The 17,317-nt window shown below is 42.6% G+C and overlaps 1 protein-coding gene across 6 annotated transcripts in view; it reads right to left on the bottom strand.

Moving 5' to 3' along the window:
- Window positions 1-17,317, bottom strand: part of SNCAIP (synuclein alpha interacting protein) — a 150,202-nt gene that overhangs the window by 10,378 nt on the left and 122,507 nt on the right. For 5 of the 6 annotated variants that reach the window (XM_060295453.1, XM_060295450.1, XM_060295454.1 and 2 more), the window contains exons 7-11: window positions 14,211-14,336; window positions 9,070-9,239; window positions 3,986-4,078; window positions 2,282-3,350; window positions 962-1,032 (exon numbers count right to left, since the gene is read on the bottom strand). In XM_060295453.1, the coding sequence (XP_060151436.1) occupies window positions 962-1,032; window positions 2,282-3,350; window positions 3,986-4,078; window positions 9,070-9,239; window positions 14,211-14,336 (1,529 nt within the window). The remainder of the gene's footprint in view (window positions 1-961; window positions 1,033-2,281; window positions 3,351-3,985; window positions 4,079-9,069; window positions 9,240-14,210; window positions 14,337-17,317) is intronic. The other variant, XM_030869795.2, reaches the window with a different exon arrangement.

The raw sequence follows: 17,317 nt of genomic DNA, 5'->3' as shown, positions 1-17,317 counted from the left end.
CTCACAACACATTCACTTGTATTTGTGTACCTGTAACTATTATATACATACACACACACATCCACACAAATGTTTTGGAGGATTTTGGAAGGGTGCTGAAAGGCGTGCCACAGCTTTCTTTTAATTTAAATGATTAGTCTCTTTTAAAAGGGTGTTGGGGGTTTAACTCTTCTGAAATAAATCTGTCAAGAGGCACTCACTGACTTAACTCCCTGTCAACTGCTCTCTTCTTAGCCCTCTCCTCTTTCCTGCTCTGTTAGGGAGTTAGTTGTATGTATCCCTGGGGGACGAAGGAAAGCTATGCTGAAGAAGGACTTTGCTCAAAGAGGAGACTGAGACGCTGGGGACCCTGGAGATGATCCTTTTATATACGCCATGCATACATTTTGAATCACAAACATTCTGTTTGAGAAAGGCCATTGTTTTGTTGGTGGGAGCTCAGAGACCGGCTCATGGACCAGAATTGCGGTTCCAAACACTGAGGTAGAGCATGGCAGGACCTCACTTCTCCTGAGGGCAGCAGACTGCTGACTAAAGGAGCTTTCAGTCTATAACCAGCAATGAAGGAAAACCTCAGCTCTGTTTCAAAGTTCTGATTCTGATCGGAGGTTGACTCATGCTACCCACGGCAGGAAATTTCATTTCTATACTTACTTGGTACTGGACTCCATTAAAACAAAGACTGAAAGCCAAGGTCAGTTGGGAAGCACAGCATGTTTGTGATCTGAGTAGATTCCTCTGCCCTCTGCTGCTGGACTGAAGCCCCTCCAACAGGGTACTTGCTCCCTTTCTAAGGCCCAGTTACAAGTCTGCCTTCTTCTATTTGGGGAAAGAGTTGTAATTTTCTACTTCCTTGGTGTCAGCCCCTGGGAAAGGTGCTCCAGGACTGGCGTGTAAAAGATCATGCAATTCAAAGTGAAGGCATGGCACTGCTGAGCAACACAACCCTAGCACCACGTACCGTGCAGAGTCACACAGATGCTCTTCAATCAGCGTGTTAGAGGAAAGACTGATGCAGCTGTCGTACATCTCCTAGAGAGGTGCAATTAAAAGTCATCTGAACACATGCGACAAGCTCAGCACATGCACAAGTCTCAATAAACAGGAGGCAGGCAGGAGACAGATTAAAGGGTAGAAGCTTCAGACATACTTTGAGGAGCCTGGGGAACTGCTGAGATCTCTGACTTGTGCGCGAGGAACCCTTAAGTCACCTGGAAAAGTTTTACTCCAGCAAGGTAAGTTTGGACATATTTAATCCAAAAGGCCTGGTGCTTGGGGCACAAGTGTGACTTTTCTAGCTGAAGCAAATACATGCTAAAGTCTTTTAATAACAAAGACAACTCGGTGGAAATCAGTGTAATTAAAATGTGTGTTCAGTTAATTCGAGTGACATTCACTAAAACTTGATGTTGGTATTGCAAAGAAGAATTTGCACAGTTCTTAGACCTCACTGGAATGGGATTTCACCTTATGGCAAATAGTAAATGATGCGGGTGTGACTCTGGTTAGCAGGAATATTCTGGACCCTTCTATCCCTCAGAGAGTTTCACATTTTGGCTCCTATACCATGTTTTTTTAAGGGCATGGCATGCACAGAACATGCAGGAAATGTTGCCTAAAAAGATGATTGTATCTCCTATTCACTGGATTTAAATCCAGATTATAGTGCATCGTTTTACAACAAATGCCATTACACAATGTAGTTCATGGCATACTCTGCTGTCCCCTGCGTACTGGCAAGCACTTCAGACCACTAGAGCTTCCTTGGGGGCTTGTGTCGTAAAACGCCAACGAGGGGGTCCCTGTGGTGTATTCATTCTAAAGGTCCTTCCAAAGTTGAGTAGTTTAGAAACAGAGTTTCTATTTATGTGCTGTTTAATTGGGCTCGAGAATAAACTATCCAGTCACGTGAGGAGAACGAAGGCTTCCTGCGGCAGAGTCAGTGCCAAAGAAGGGCCTGATTTCACATCAATTAGTAGTCTAATCTTGTAGAAATGGCTCCCTGTCTATGACTCCTAATTCTCAAGGATCAAAACTACTTAGGGAAATTTAGGGACCAGAATACAATCTCCTGTGATTTAACCTTTCTCTCTTAGAGTATTTTCAAAATGTACCCTAACACGACATATCTCATTAGAAACACATGAATCTGGCTTTTCATGAATCCTTTGGAATTCTCCTGGGGATGCCCTCCAGGTGGCCAAGGGCAACAATCTGTAGTGTTCGGAACAATATAATTAATTTAAAGGAATAAAAAGGATATTCTCCAAATAGCACTCACCGCCTTATTCTTTCCTTTGCTAGCAGAGCTCCCTGGATTTCCCTTACCGTCTGCGGTCTTCCTCCCAAGTGAGGTTAAGGGAAGAGTGGAGGTCTTCAGCTGGTTGGACGCCTGATAGTTATTATTATTGTTCTGGTTGCCACTTAGCGTCTCCATGATGGATCGGAAGGTTCCAAAAGGCCTTTTCAGTTGATCCCCCGGTTCACTGCTTGCGGAGGTCCGCTGGAGGGCTCTGCCCTTATCTCGGTCCTTCTCTCCGTTTAGTTCAAGGCTAGTTTGCTCCATCTGCACCACAGGCTCCTCAAAGGTAACTCTGAGTTTCAAGTTCTGCGACGTTCGGCGCTTGGAAGATGGGGACTTGAGGGCGCTCTTGGGACTCGTGGCCACTTTCTGGGCAGCTGTGCTGTCAGGGCTGGGCTGAGGGAGTTCTCCAGAGGGCTGGTTTGGGGGCGCGGTTCCTGAGCCTGGACTCTGGGATTCCAAGTCTGGCTCGCTGCTCTCTGAGGTGGGGGACGGGCTATGGCACTCCAGAGATTTGGAGGCCTTGATACTAAAAGGAAACCTGCGTCCTGATGCCAAGCTGTGTTTCTTTATCATCAGGTGTAAGCTTTCTGCGCTGTCCATACTCTCCACGCTTTCCACGACAGGCTGTGGTCTGGGCCTGTCAACCTTTCTCACAGGCGTGCCCTTGGGGTCCTCAGAGTTGTTGGAGTCCGTGTCAGACTCACTCAGTGGCCGCTGCATCAGCTGCTTCAGCCTGGCTAACTTCAGTTCCCTCTTCTCCAGTGGGGTCTTTTTTGAATTTCTAGAAGAAGCCTGAGCATCCTGGAATTCCAAGGACAGCTTTTCCTGGGTGCACACATTCTCTGAAATATCTTTTCCTAATAACTGGCGTAGGATTTTATCCGAATCTTCGTCTTTAGCTTTGGCCCTAGCCCGGCTGGACACGGACAGGCTTCCAAGAACTTGAATCCCCTCTTGGATTCCTGGTTTGCTTTTGCCTATAGGCTCATCATCTGCATCTGGGGATTTCCACTGGGACTTTCTGGAAGCTGGGGAGGAGGGTGAACTGAAAGAGGATGAAGGACATATGAGATGACTTCCTACTGGGTTAAAATAACTCAGCCACAAATCACCGCATGGCTTAAATGCCACTAATAACTTACAAATCACTAAGACTGAAATAAGAATAATGAATATGTGTTTCAAGCAATCTACAAGCATTCCATGGTGGCAACCAGAACCAGTATAGTATGCCTCATACCTTTTGCTTTGACTACAAAATTTATTCTTTTGTAGTTTTACAAAACTACAATAAATAGTTTTACAAAACTACAATAAACTACTGTTTTATTGTTTATACATTAATTTTGCACAAATTTTCTCAATTAATCCCATCTTCAACAACCTTATGAACCTACATATCTTTATTTCCATTCCATAGATGAAGAAATAAAAGACTCTGAAAGAGTAAGTGACTTGTTTCTAGTCCTGGAAAGAAGAAATGGCACAGCCAGAGATAAATTCAAGTTTTCTGACACTAGGTCCAGTGCCTTTCTCCATGTGGTAGCTCATTTTTATTCCTCTTTATAAGAATAAAATGTTTTCTGTTATCTTCTTAAAAGATATTAAAAGAAAGTCCAAAAGAAGGCTCTCACATTAAAGACAGTTAAGAATTCTAACCACCAACGTTCCTGGTATTACCTGGGCGAAGAAAGGAGAGATTTGCCCTCTGATTTCTGGGCTTCCAGAAGTTGTTGGAGCTGGTTCTGCAGTGTGACACGTTGCATTGTCTGTCTGGGAAAAACAAACCAAAATATATAAGCTCTCTGACACGTTGCTACTATCATAAATGAACAGGTATACATTTTTTTCATGATGATTTTCGATAAGTTGCAATAAATCTAAAAATCTTACAAATGTGCATAATCTTCATCCTTATAATTTAGACATTTTCCTGAGGACGCACTCAAAAGTACCCCAAAAGATAGTCATTATTCACATGAGTAAAAAAACTACAACCTAAATGATCATCAATAAGACTGAGTAAATAATTTATAGTTATTTCTGTGAAGGCAGCTATTAAGAATGATAATATATTTGAATATCTATGACATAGAAAAAGTTTCCCTAATATATGTGTATATAGGTAGAAAGTATACAGTATGAAGTGTCCTTTAGAAAAGGGAAAATTTGGACACAGAGACAGACACACACAGCGAGAGCATCACGTGAACATGAAGGCAAAGATTAGGGTGATTCATTCATTTACAAGCCAAAGAATGCCAAAGATTGGCAGCACACCACCAAAAACTAGGGGGGAGGCACAGAACAGATTCCCCCTCACAGCCCTCAGAAGGAACCAACCCTGTCAACACCTTGATTCCAGACTTCTAGCCTCCAGAACTGTGAGAAAACAAATTTCTGTTGTTTAAGCCAGGCAGTTTGTGGTACTTTCTTACAGCAGCCCTAGCAGGCTAGTATACTAGACACATGCTCACACATTTTTATATATTCATATTTCACATGCTCATCTATTATACTTAAAAGTTGATGAGTCCTTTCTGAGGGCTTTTTTAGAATCTAGAGAATAGAGTCCTTTCTTTCTCCATTCATACTTGTGATTTCTGTCATCAGTCTATCTAACTGCCTCCAAATAGTTTTCTTGACTGTGTCATAATTCACTCTGACATCTAAGAACCCTATAAAAGGAGTTTAACTTCCTTTTAATCTTTCTTCATCTGTTTTAACCCTTCACTAAATGTTTTTCTAAAAAACTTGACATGCAGTTCCAAATTTCAAAGTGGGAAAAGTAGAGTGCTCTTACGTATTTTTATTTTGTATGCATTCTTGAGACTAGGGTCAGCAAACTATAGACTATAGACTATGGGCCAAATCCAGCCCATCACCTGTTTTTGTAAATAAAGTTTTATTGAAACAGAGCCATACACATTCATTTACATATTATCGAGTGCTGATTTCACGCTACAAAAGCAGAGTTGAGTAATTATGACACAGAACATGTGGTGCACAAGCCTAAAATATTTACTATCTGACTCTTTAGGGAAAAGATTGCTGGCTCCTCCTTTAGACAATTAAGTTTTCATTATGTGAGTCACAGAATAAGTGAGAAAAATGAGATCACAGACTTCTTAGGTCTTAGGGATGAAATGTTAGGACTAAGACTGACCACTTCTGAGAAAAGGAGAGTATTGGGGGCTGATGGAAGGTTATTATCCAAATCTGTTCTCACAGAATTAAATTTAGGCAGCTGACAGCTGTTGAGTATGTGCAGTGACATTTGGCAAGGAGAAGACTGGGCTTCCTCAAGCCAGTATCTAAGATTCGGCAGTCCGTTTAAGAACACTTGTAACTCATTTGTTTAGTTCCTCATCCCTGCTCACGAGAGCTGCTACCAGTTTTGATGCTAACCGTATTAATTTTCTACTTCTGTTAACAAATTATTACATGCTTAGTGATTTAAAACAACACATGTGTATCTTACAGTTCTGTAGGTCGGAAGACCAGAATGGGTCTCTCCAGATTAAAATCGAGGTATCCACAGTCTGCATTCCTTTCTGGAGGCTCTAGGATGAAAGTCTATGTCCTGCTTATTCAAATCAGGCGCAGACTCGGTTCCTTGCAGTTGTAGGACTGAGGTCTCTGTTTTCTTGCTGTCAGTTGAGGGTCATTGCCAGCTCCTAGAGGTTACTGCACTTCTTGGCTCACAGCCCCTTCCTCCCTCATCAAAGTCTGCAAGAGCAGATTGAGTCCTTCTCACACTTTGAGTCTCTCTGATCTCCTTTTCTGCCTTCTCTTTACTGTTACTCATGTGATGAGATTGGACCAACCCCAATAATCCAGGGTGACCTTAACTCCATCTGCAACCTTAATTCCCTTTTTGTCATGTAAGGTAACATATTCATACCTTCCAGGGATTAGGATGTGATAGACATCTTTGGGGGACAGTTTGCGGCGGGGGGTGGGGGGCGGGTACCACACTAATACTGCAGAGTTCGGTAAATACTGCTTACTCCTCTAAAATCAGAATCAGTTTTCCTTTTTCCAAGTTCTGTAATAATTAATGTGTTTTTTAAACAGATTTCACTTTCTGTAACCTATGGCTTTTGACGTGTTTTCTTAACTTTAATGCACATTCTGATAATACGCTTCTATGTCCAGAGTAAATCGAGTGTTACCATACATTGTTTTCTCTTTATTGAAAAAGTTATTTCATTGTTTTTACCCAACATGGAAAGAGTTTGCTAGCTTTGTTTAACTTAGTTTTTTTCTGATGGCTAAATTAATACAATTACTTTAAAAATTCAAACCATTTAGAAAGAGTGAGTAACATTTTGGAGTGTATCATACCAGCTTGTGGCGGCAGGGAGAGCGGGGTTGGGGGGAGAGAGAGGGATTTCTTAGAAATGAGATTATACTGCACACTGTATTTTGTAATTTTCTTTTTTTACTTAAGGAAAGTAAAATACACTGTGTGTGTGTGTGTGTGTGTGTGTGTGTGTGTGACTTCATTTTAACTTGATTACTTTTATAAAGACCCTATCTCCAAATAAGCTCACATTCCAAGGTACTAGGGGTTAGGACCCCAACACATCATTTTATGCGGCCACAATTCAACCCATAATACCTACGCCTGTAGATCAGGATCTCCAAGAGAGCTGAAGGTTGCCATTTCTAAATAATAGCTATGTTTATTAACTCCAAACGGTTGGTAAAAATATTCTAGTAGGAAAAGGCACTCAAGACTGTCTCCCACTCAACAATTTTGGGCTGAAAAACTAGTGTTTTCCGTCCTTCGTCCTGCACCTTTTGATGTTATTGATGCCCTAGAACCTGAAGGGTACAGTGTACTGAGGATAGACTAAGTGAATTTCTCTGTTCATTTCTAGTTTTGCCAACCTCACTGAGACGCAGAGTAAGTACACGACTAGGGTCTACAACATAACTTGTCATATTTCATCTTGTCATTGGCCTAACTACAACTGTCTACAGCATTCAGTTTGGAGACAGCGGAAGAACTGCTGTCTGTTAGCATACATGTGTGTTTTATCCCAGGATCATCAACACAGAGAGCAGCCAAGACCCTGACCTTGAAGAGTTCTACCAATAAAACAGATACTATAACTCATGAAAGCTTCTCCGACTCTGTGGTAAGAGACAGTGGAAGGTTTTGTGATCTTTTCTCTGAGTACAAACCTTAAGAAAAAACATTCCATTGGACCATTTTAAAGTTCCTCTTGGTGGATATGTCCATATACTACTGGGGGGAGTGTCCACCGGTACAACAGTTCTGGAGGACAGTGGCGAGATCTATCCACATTTTAAATACATATGCACTTTGTTCTGACAATTCCCCTTCTAGGAACTTTTCAGAAACACCAGTACATGTACATAAAGACGTGTACAAGTATGTTCGCTGTAGCAAGATAACTTACTGAGTTACGAATCTGTGTGCATTTTCCCCAGACGTTCAGGCTCGCTTAGCTCACCTGCCCCGGGGGAGTCTTGTGTAATTGGGCAGAGGATTCTTGGAGGGAAAGGAACCGTTCTAATTTTTAAGTTTAAATTTTATTTTTTTTTCCTAGTAAAAGCCTAAATTCATTAAAGAGAGTATTCTAGGTACTGGCAGGGGGAGAAGCAGAGGAGTACAGAGACTCTTACCTCTAAGGCAAGAGGATAGAAGCAGAGAGAGAAAACAATTCCCCGAGCTTAGCGAGGAACCAGAGGATCTCAGGACTTGTCATATTGTTGCATGAATTACACTTCTAATCAGTTAAGGCCTCCTACCAACCACAGGTCTTTTTTCACAAGGAAAGAAAAAAAAATACTTTTTATAATTTTAAAATAAAACTTCATTTTTTTCCTTAAAATTTAATTTTTAAGGTTTGTCCTCCTAATCTGTCACCATTACTTTGAGGACTATTTTTGATGTTCAATGATTCCCTTCCTAGTATGGCAGCTGTCACTTGGCTGATGTGTTTTCCAAGGGCTGACCTTGGTCCCCTCAGACGAGCATCAGCTCCTTAATCCTCCAACCTGCTGGAGACCCCTCAGATGGCCTCTCCTCTGGTCCTCCTTTCTTCAAGCATATCATGGCAGCCTTCCAGAAATGCTTCCCTGGCATCTAGGTATGCAGTGTGTACCAGCTGAATCATCTCATCAAAAAAGAACTGATTTTAGCTAGACAAAGAGTGTTTTAAGTAACATCACGCTAAGTTTACATTCTGAGGATTTTAAATTCTGAGGATTCATGAATCGTCTGCTTAATTTTTATAATAAATTTGCCAGTGATATTTACCAGGTGACCTGTCTGTAATTTCCCAAATATACATTTTTTCTTTTTGAGAAAACTGAGAAACTGGCCCATCTCTAGCCCTTCTCTCTCTCTCTTGCTTTTGATGATTTGCTAGACTGTTAAGGACAGAAGTTTGGGATGATGCCCACGTGTGCTTTCCGCACCTGCCACGTCATCTGACCCTGAGATGTGAGCACAGAGAGAGGCTCCTTTCCCTTGTCCACTGTGGCTTAAGTTCTCCGCTTAGGAAGCTAGCTCTGCATTTTTTTTGTTTAAATATCATTTTGCCTCTGCAGAAATGGCATGAATGCTGGCCATGAGGACTTGGGACGGAGGAAGAAAAGAAGACGAGGAGGATACTAGGGAACTCCTGTAAGACCAGCAGGAGGGAGCCTTCCAAAGACCTGGCTGAAACCTAAGCACAACGACGAGCAGCCAGACTTGGTTCTCGTGGAACGAACAGGTCACTCACTCCTTCAGCTGCTTGGTTAGCTTCACCACCTGGGAGGCCAGCGACATGCAGGTCTCCACCACCACCAGGTACCGGGAGCACAGGGTGTGTCCGTGGCGCTCAGCGCTCTGGGAAGGCTTTTCCCCCGCGTGGTTCTGCATGGTGACATTTGCTCCATATTCAACCAGGGTCTGTCAGAGAATGCGGAGACATGTGATTATATCAGAACCTCCCTCTAAACGTTACGTATTTATTATTTTTTTGAATTGAAGTACAGCTAATTTACAATATTGCTAGTTTCAGGTGTGCAGCAAAGTGATTCAGTTATATTTATATACATTTTTTTCAGATCTTTTTCATCATAGGTTATTACAAGATACTGAATATAGTTCCCCATGCTATATACAGCAGGTCTTTGTTGTTTATCTATTTGATGTAGTTAGTATCTGTTAACCCCATGCTCCTAATTTATTCCTCCCCCTGCCTCCCTCTCCCCTTTGGTAACCATAAATTTGTTTGCTATGTCTGTGAGTCTGTTTCTGTTTTGTATATAGATTCATTTGTATTATTTTTCACATTCCACATACGAGTGATACCATATAGTAGTTGTCTTTCTCTGTCCGACTTACTTAGTATGATATTCTCTAGGTCCATCCGTAAACATCCGTATTTTTTAATGACTGTAACAGAAGGTTGAATGGAACTTTTCCTGTTGTTCCAAAACCAGTCACCAGAGCCCAGAGCGGGACACGGTTGGGTTGAGGAGTACCATCACACACAAAGGACAGCCTCTGGTGAGCTTTCAGTGGTCAGTGTCAGATGCCTCGTTTTGGAGCCTACAACGATGCAGCCAACCAATCCCACTATTATCAATCTCACAACAGCCTCGGAAGGAGACTGGGAAGGGGTGGAGGCTCCTTCTTCCTTAGAGTCCTTTCCTCTAGGAGGTGTGCAGGGCAGTGTCTGTGGTGAGAGGCTTTGTCCCTTTCAGTGGGTGGGCCCTTGAAGTTGGGGATGCCCATAAGAAAAAGAAGGAATTTTGTTTACTTTTTCCTATTTACTTGGGCAGTGCACATGATCTGTTGCTGAACCTACCCAATCAGGAATAAAAAGAACAGGAGAGAATTGTCATGTCAGGGCCCACATTCCCACCACGTGCCATGGCAAGGGTATGTCCCATATATTGAGCAGACGTTGTAGAAGGGAGCTTGCTGTGAGCTTGTTATCACCCAATTAAAAAGGAGAGGGTTCTCGGGTGACTTCCCTGGTGGCGCAGTGGTTAAGAATCTGCCTGCCAATGTAGGGGGCATGGGTTCGATTGCCTGGTCCGGGAAGATCCCACATGCTGCAGAGCAACTAAGGCCATGCACCACAACTACGGAGTCTGTGCTCTAGAACTCGCAAGCCACAACTACTGAGTCCACGTGCCCCAACTACTGAAGCCCGCACACCTGGAGCCCATGCTCCGCAACAAAAGAAGCCACCACAATGAGAAGCCTGCGCACCACAACGAAGAGTAGCCCCCGCTCGATGTAACTAGAGAAAGCCCGTGCACAGGAACGAAGACCCAATGCAACCAAAAGAATAAATAAATAAAATAAATTAAAAAATTAAAAAGAAAAAAAAGGAGAGGGCTCTTTAGCAACAGGAGGCGGTGGGGTGCAACACAGGTGGAGGGGACTGTATGGCGGAGAAGGGTGTGAGGTCGGGGCCAGATCTCCTGTCTCAGGTATCAGTGGGAAGGCTCTAGAGGACCCTCTGAAGTCCCCACCCACCGTGCCCACCAGAGATTCAGCCTCTGAAGGCTTCCCCAGAGGGCATCAGTGGCCAACCATAGTGAGCTAAAGAAGCAAGACAACTTTCAGGGAGATGCCATGACCTCTGGCAGTAAAGCAAAGAGACAGTTGACTTTTTCTCTCCATACCTCCCCTTTGTCCCCAACACCGGAGCCCAGAAGAGAGAGGGGAATAGGAGCTAAGGTGGTGTGTAAAAAACCAGTCATGCCTCCGTCCCGTACCAAGTCCCTCTCACCCTGAGTCTGATCTGGGTTGGGGAGGAGAATGCTTTGAACCAGAAATAAGACTGAGATTTTTAAACTGGTTTGAAGTAAATTTGTTAATAGTCAAACAAAAGCAAAAAGTTAAGGAATCTGGCCAGGGTACCATTAGTAGAGGGGAGAGAGATTTTATGGAGCACGGTTGACATCGTTAATTTTTTTTTTTTTTTTTGTCTGCACCTCGGCTTGTGGGATCTTAGTTCCCTGACTGGGGGCTGAATCCTTGCCCTTGGCAATGAAAGCCCGGAGTCCTAACCATTAGACCGCCGGGGAATTCCCGGACATGGTTAATTTAAAAAAAAAATCAAAACTCTCTTGTTTTTATGCTGTGATGACAACAGACCCCACAGAAAGCTGTTACACCCACATTAATCAACTGTCAGAGTCTGCCGTATTTTTTGACGCTATCAAGATCAGTCTGTAGACCTCTGGATTTATTTTAGTAATAGAAAATGTTTTTTCCACAAGAAATACTTGTGATTTTTAAATTCCTAGACTACTTAGACTCAGACGTCATTAAGGAGCTTCATTTTCCTCTCGGTTTAGGATCACTCACCACAAAAGGTGCTATAAGGCCACTGCCACCCACGTCACAGGGTGTCGCAGAGATCACCTCACCCTGAGCTCTCAGAGGCTCAGCATAAACGCACTATTATCGCTCCCCTTGACTCTGGCCTCTGCAGTTATCTTTCCAATGTTTTCCATACTCAGTTCCCCTCTTCACTTCATAAAGGTCCTCGCTCACCCCCTTTTCTACTTTCAATCTCTTTGTACCTATTTTTTTTTTTATTCTCACACCCAGTGGATAGACCCGCTTCCAAGATTATTCAAGTTTCCACATCCATGGTGTCTAGCGCCAAAAATATCGTTTGTGTTAAGTGGAGAGACGAACACTCTGAAAAGACAGACTGCCTCTCCTCACATATTAAGAAGGAAAATAAGTAAGATCTCAAACAGAATTAGTGATATCAGCTGGTTTTCTTTGGGTTGCAGTCATTTACTGGCTGATAAAAACAGTCTACTTCAATACTATTAAATATAGAGTGTTTTGTCACATGGAAAAATGAAGTTTTCAGTCTTCATTTAATTATTTTTCCTCCACAAAAAGTAATGCTACTCCTTTCATCTTTCTGCAGATCCTGGTAAAAATTTAAATTTCTCTCTTTTCTCATCACTCCTTTTACAACTTGGTGTCTTAAATTAGAAGATGCACGCTTCGCCAACAACAGTGGGGAAACTTCCCAGACACTTGAAATATTTCCTATCAGCGTGGCTTTCCACAGAGTGGTTGCATGTGAGGAGACTCTGCAGAGGGCTTTTCGCTGTGACCTCTGCTTTCCGGTTTTATGAATCTCTTGCCTCTTACGTTTACTGCTTTTCCACATTGTTTGAATTCCCTGAGTCCTCTCTACCTTCCCGAGCAAGTTCTCACTTCCCAGTTTTCTCTCTGAGATACAGTCTACCTTGCTCACAGTAGGACCTCAGTAAGTACCCGTTGAGTTTGGAATAAAAGAAACAATACCTAATAAGGCTGAAAAAGAGTGTTGTTTTCTTAGAGTTCTTACATACGCATACTTTGAACTGTATAAATCTGGTGAGGTAAAAGTATTTTCTTTAATCATGGCCTTCAGCCGTACGTTGTCAATCACCCTTTCCTACATCTCAGGCAGATGTGGGAACAAATCCATAGATGTTGGGTCATTTTCAATGATGAGAATGGTGTAACTGGTTGGACTCTGGTAATTATGATTTATGTTCATAAATTAAATTCCAGGTCAATTCTAAACTCTGTTTCCAATTCAAAGCTTTTCCTCTCCTCACACTGTCACTCTCCCTCCTTCTCTTCAGCTCTCTTCTCTCTTCGTTTTGTCAGTCAGGGCCTTACATTTTCTAGGTAAAAAAGCCTATCCAGTTTAAAAAAAAATTTTTTTAATTGAAGTATAGCTGATTTACAATGCTGTACTAATCTCTGCTGTACGGCAAAGTGACTCAGTTATACACAGAGACATTTTTAATTTAATATTCTTTCCCATTATGGTTTATCACAGGACATTGACTATTTCCCTATGCTATACAGGGGGGTGGGAGAAGGAAGGACTGGGAGTTTGGGATTAGCAGATGTAAACTATTGTATATAATGGATACCCAGTTTTCACATTCATGTGTGCCCCAAGCTTCTGAGGACTCTCGCAGGGCCTCCCACTATGTGCTGTTAGGATGGCGGCACTGGGTGTGGCTCAGCTTTGTGCAGCTCTGCATTCAGCTGTGGGACGAGAGGCCAACCCCTCTTCCTGTAGGAACCCTGTGCTCTCTAAGCAGCTCTCCTGGATGTACCTCCAAGTGGCCTGGGGCAGGGGGAAGGGCCTCCCCACCTCCTGTGGCTCTGCTCCCCAACCTCTCTACATCACTGCACACAAAGGACATGGTAATATTCCCAGGGTACGTTGGGCTAAAAGGATGAGGCCACCGGAGGCTCTTGGGTGGAGCGGCTGGCCAACTGAGGCCCTGCTGAGCCTGCCCACGGGCAGAGGGGACCAATATCGAGGGCCTCCTGTAATCAGTTCTGGGACTTTTTGAATGCTTTGGGGAAGCTCAGTCCTACTACAAAGAATGGGAGAAGAAAATGACACCACTCTCTCTCCTAAGCCTCCTGCTTGCTACTCTGAGGAATTCTTCTCATTCTTTCTTAAAAATTCGGTCCTGTGTTTCAGACATTTGGGAAGGCGAAGTGTGCTAATGACAGCAGGAAGGGCGCACCCTCCATGTGACGGACTCAGCGATGTCAGTCTGGTAGTGGTTTCCTGCTGTCTTGAGAACATGGGGTACTTCATTGTCCTCAGCATTGGGGTTTTAAGGTAATGCTGCAAGGGCAAGAAGTGTCCCCTTCAACATCCTGTGACACTCCAGGAGAAACCCAGACAGCTACTGATGCCAGTGTTTGTGTGCATTTCTGGAAATACAAACGTATCAGTTTGACTCCTCACGATCCACTATAAGAGGAAAAGCTGATTTAATCCAGACATTCTCCCAGTGAACAAAATTCCCATGTTTTGTTTTATTACTTGATGCACTCATTTCTCTCTCCAGAGCAGCAGGGCCTGTGTACCTGTATGCACCCGAGGTAGCCATGCTGGGAAGCCACATGAACGGCGCTGTTGCCTTCCTGGTCTACTTCATCCAGTGAGATGCCCTGCTCTTGCATGAACTGAAGAAGCCACAGCAGAATCTTTTCCTATTAAACACAAGGACAGGCTGGAATTAATAGACTGTCACGTAGTGAAGTCTAATATAAGGACAGAGGAAAACAGAACTCCAACATGTGAAGCTTAGATATAGCCAAGCTTACCTTACGAGGAGGACATTTCCATTCAGTATGAACTGAAAATTCTTGCATCTCTGACTAAAGTTAATGAAAGAAGAATGCTCTGAGAATTTGAAGAGCAGAAAGTTATCTCAGAAACGCTCTTGTTTTGCTTACTTATTCTACAGGTGGGAAAACTGATTCACAGAAAGTTTGAGTACCTCCTCAGTCACACAGTGAGACAGTCAACGTTGGAACCAGCCCAGTCTTTTGAGTCCAAGGCAATGTTTTTGTTACTTTGTTATATTATCTGGAGGCTTCAAGAATATTATTGTAAAACCTTGGACTATTGAGATACCCAGCTTCTACTTTAAGTTTATCATGCTTCAACCATGCCTTCCTAATCCCATACCGTACAATCAATCAGCTTACAAAAAAGAGGCAACATCTTAAGTTGCTAAGTATAAGATAACCACACTGAAATAAAACTGGGACCCTCTTGATTTTTCTGACCAAATGTTGGTGTTTTTTTTGTTTGTTTGTTTTAACAGATAAATCTTTCTCTTCTTCTATGTTAAAGGAAGGGGACCCAAAGCTTTGAACACAACCTTTCAAAAGCAAAGACACAGAACAGTCAGTGTGTGTTGTCATAATCTGTTTGCATTTTACCCACTGAGTCTTTTGTGGTATTTACATGTTACGTTTGGCCTCAGGAGAAAGCACGGGGATGGGAATTCACTGTTTTAAAATAGAAAAATTAAACATAATGTTAAAAAAATATGAGAGTGGTAAAAACAACAGCATGAAGTTTAGTGGGTGGAATTTGACATTTAAAAAGATGATCATGCGTTTGAAATAGCCTTGAACCTCTCCTTAGCCTTTTAAAGGATTTTCTTTTCCAGTTATTTGCTTGGACTGGTCATGAACTTTTATATTTTCCTGGATTAAATTTGCCTTCACCTTCTGAACATGCCAACTAATCTGCTAAAGGAATGCTGGATAAAAATAGCCAGCTCCTTTCATGTTTCTCCCCTCATGTGGGGAACAGGGCACTGTTTATAAAGGCATCAGTGACATCAGGGAGAGACTGAATATTTGTACCACACCTTTTTTTACACGAGCAAGCAGGGAGTAACCCCTCTAAAGAGCAAGGAGAGAAAATGTAATCAATACCTACAACCGACCAAGAATGCACCCCGGGAAAGCATGGTGAGTGTTAGCTGCAAAAGCAGACAGACCTTGTAGGAAGTGAAACCCTCCACGTCCCTAGAGAATGAGGTGGAGCAAAGCCTGGAGGCTAGGGTTGGGAGGTAGGAGTACGATAAGATAGGCTGATGTGCTTAATCCTCTTCTTCAGAGGCAAACTTGGAGGAAGCTGGGAGTGACATTTGGACCAGAGCAGGTGATGTTTCGAATGCATAAGGTACAACAACTTCCTTTATTTTTCCTAATTAGGTAGGGAAAAAACCGAAATATTTTTATCTGGAGACAGATGATCGAACCATGTGATCTTAACTCCTGAAAAGATCTGGATGAGTGGGTGTACCTCAAGATCAATGACATGACCAACTGGTTAGAAGTCAATGCCTAAGACACAGAAACATCAAGCGGGCAGGTTGCTGGGCCCCTACTGGTGAAAAGGACAGTGCTGCCATCTTCAATGTCATTGTCAAGTTTGTGGTGACCCCCATGATATTAAATGTTAAAAATGCGAAGTGGCAGAGATTTTAGGGAATGATCCAATTCAATTATTTTACAAATCAGAAAACTGAAGAAGACAACTGGATATTCTCTGATACTCTAGCAGCTTCTCTCTTTAGCAAGTAAAGTTCAGAGGAGTTCAAGATACTCAGAAACGTTTTATATGTACCTTCTTGTCAGGCATACTTTCATGTTTTTCAGACTCAATTAAATATTATAGTGGATATGTCTATTCCACATGCATAGAAAATGCCCTTTATTATAATTCAGTGTTTCGAATAACTGAATATAACTGAATAACTTACAGTAATGGAGTTATAGGAAATAGTATACTATTCCTAAGACTAGGAATTTTCCCTTTGTAGAAATCTGGGAAGAATCTAGAGACCTGGACTTTGCAGGGGCTTGATGACCTGGGAGAACAGGGCAAGGTCTGTGTGAGGCAGGAGTTGCCTTGGCCCCTGACTCTCCCAGTCAGGTGCAGTCCATACTGTTATGACAACCTGCCTGCTTTTCTTACGATGTCATGGATAATTCTTTCCTATAATTAAGGCTCTTACCCAATTCAACATGCAAGACTTACATAAAGGAAGAATGTTTATCCTATTGTTCAGAACAAGGCACGTCTTTGCCCAGCCCCTCCAATTCAGTTTTGTGTTCTGCAGTGGACAATTTACTTTAATAAGAAGCTATGCAACTGGCCTGTTCACTGAGAAATCGATGGAAATGACAATCTCCCCTACGATACGGTGCACAGAAGCACTGCTCAAAGGGATGGGCTGGCTGTCCACTTAGGATTTCTGAGAGGGACATGGAGACGGCTAGAATCCCTTGGTTTGGGTAAAAGCATGTTTAGCATCCAGTCTCTGAGAAATGCTTTCTGCTCTGATTCTGGAGAACATTCCAGCAGAGATCCACAGTCCTACAATTTAAACAGTGACTTATTTGACAAATATCTAGTAAGGAGAACAGAACAAATACAGCTATTTTCTCCAACTAAGAAGGCCCTTGTAAATGCATACATGTTATAGATATATATGCAACGATGCCCACCTCTTCTTTTATCTTTTAGACATTCCGCGGGTTCTCTCCTCTGCCCCCCACCAGTGTGTGCGTGGTGTGTATGTGTGTGTGTGTGTGTGTGTGTGTGTGTGTGTATCAGGAAGATGTTAAAGGAAGAATGTAACTTCAGATCTTCATTTTCCCATAGG

Source organism: Globicephala melas, chromosome 3, assembly GCF_963455315.2.
Source record: "Globicephala melas chromosome 3, mGloMel1.2, whole genome shotgun sequence".
Classification (NCBI taxonomy): domain Eukaryota; kingdom Metazoa; phylum Chordata; class Mammalia; order Artiodactyla; family Delphinidae; genus Globicephala; species Globicephala melas.
Note: the sequence above shows the minus strand (reverse complement) of the source record. Positions and strands in the feature narration are given on the sequence as shown.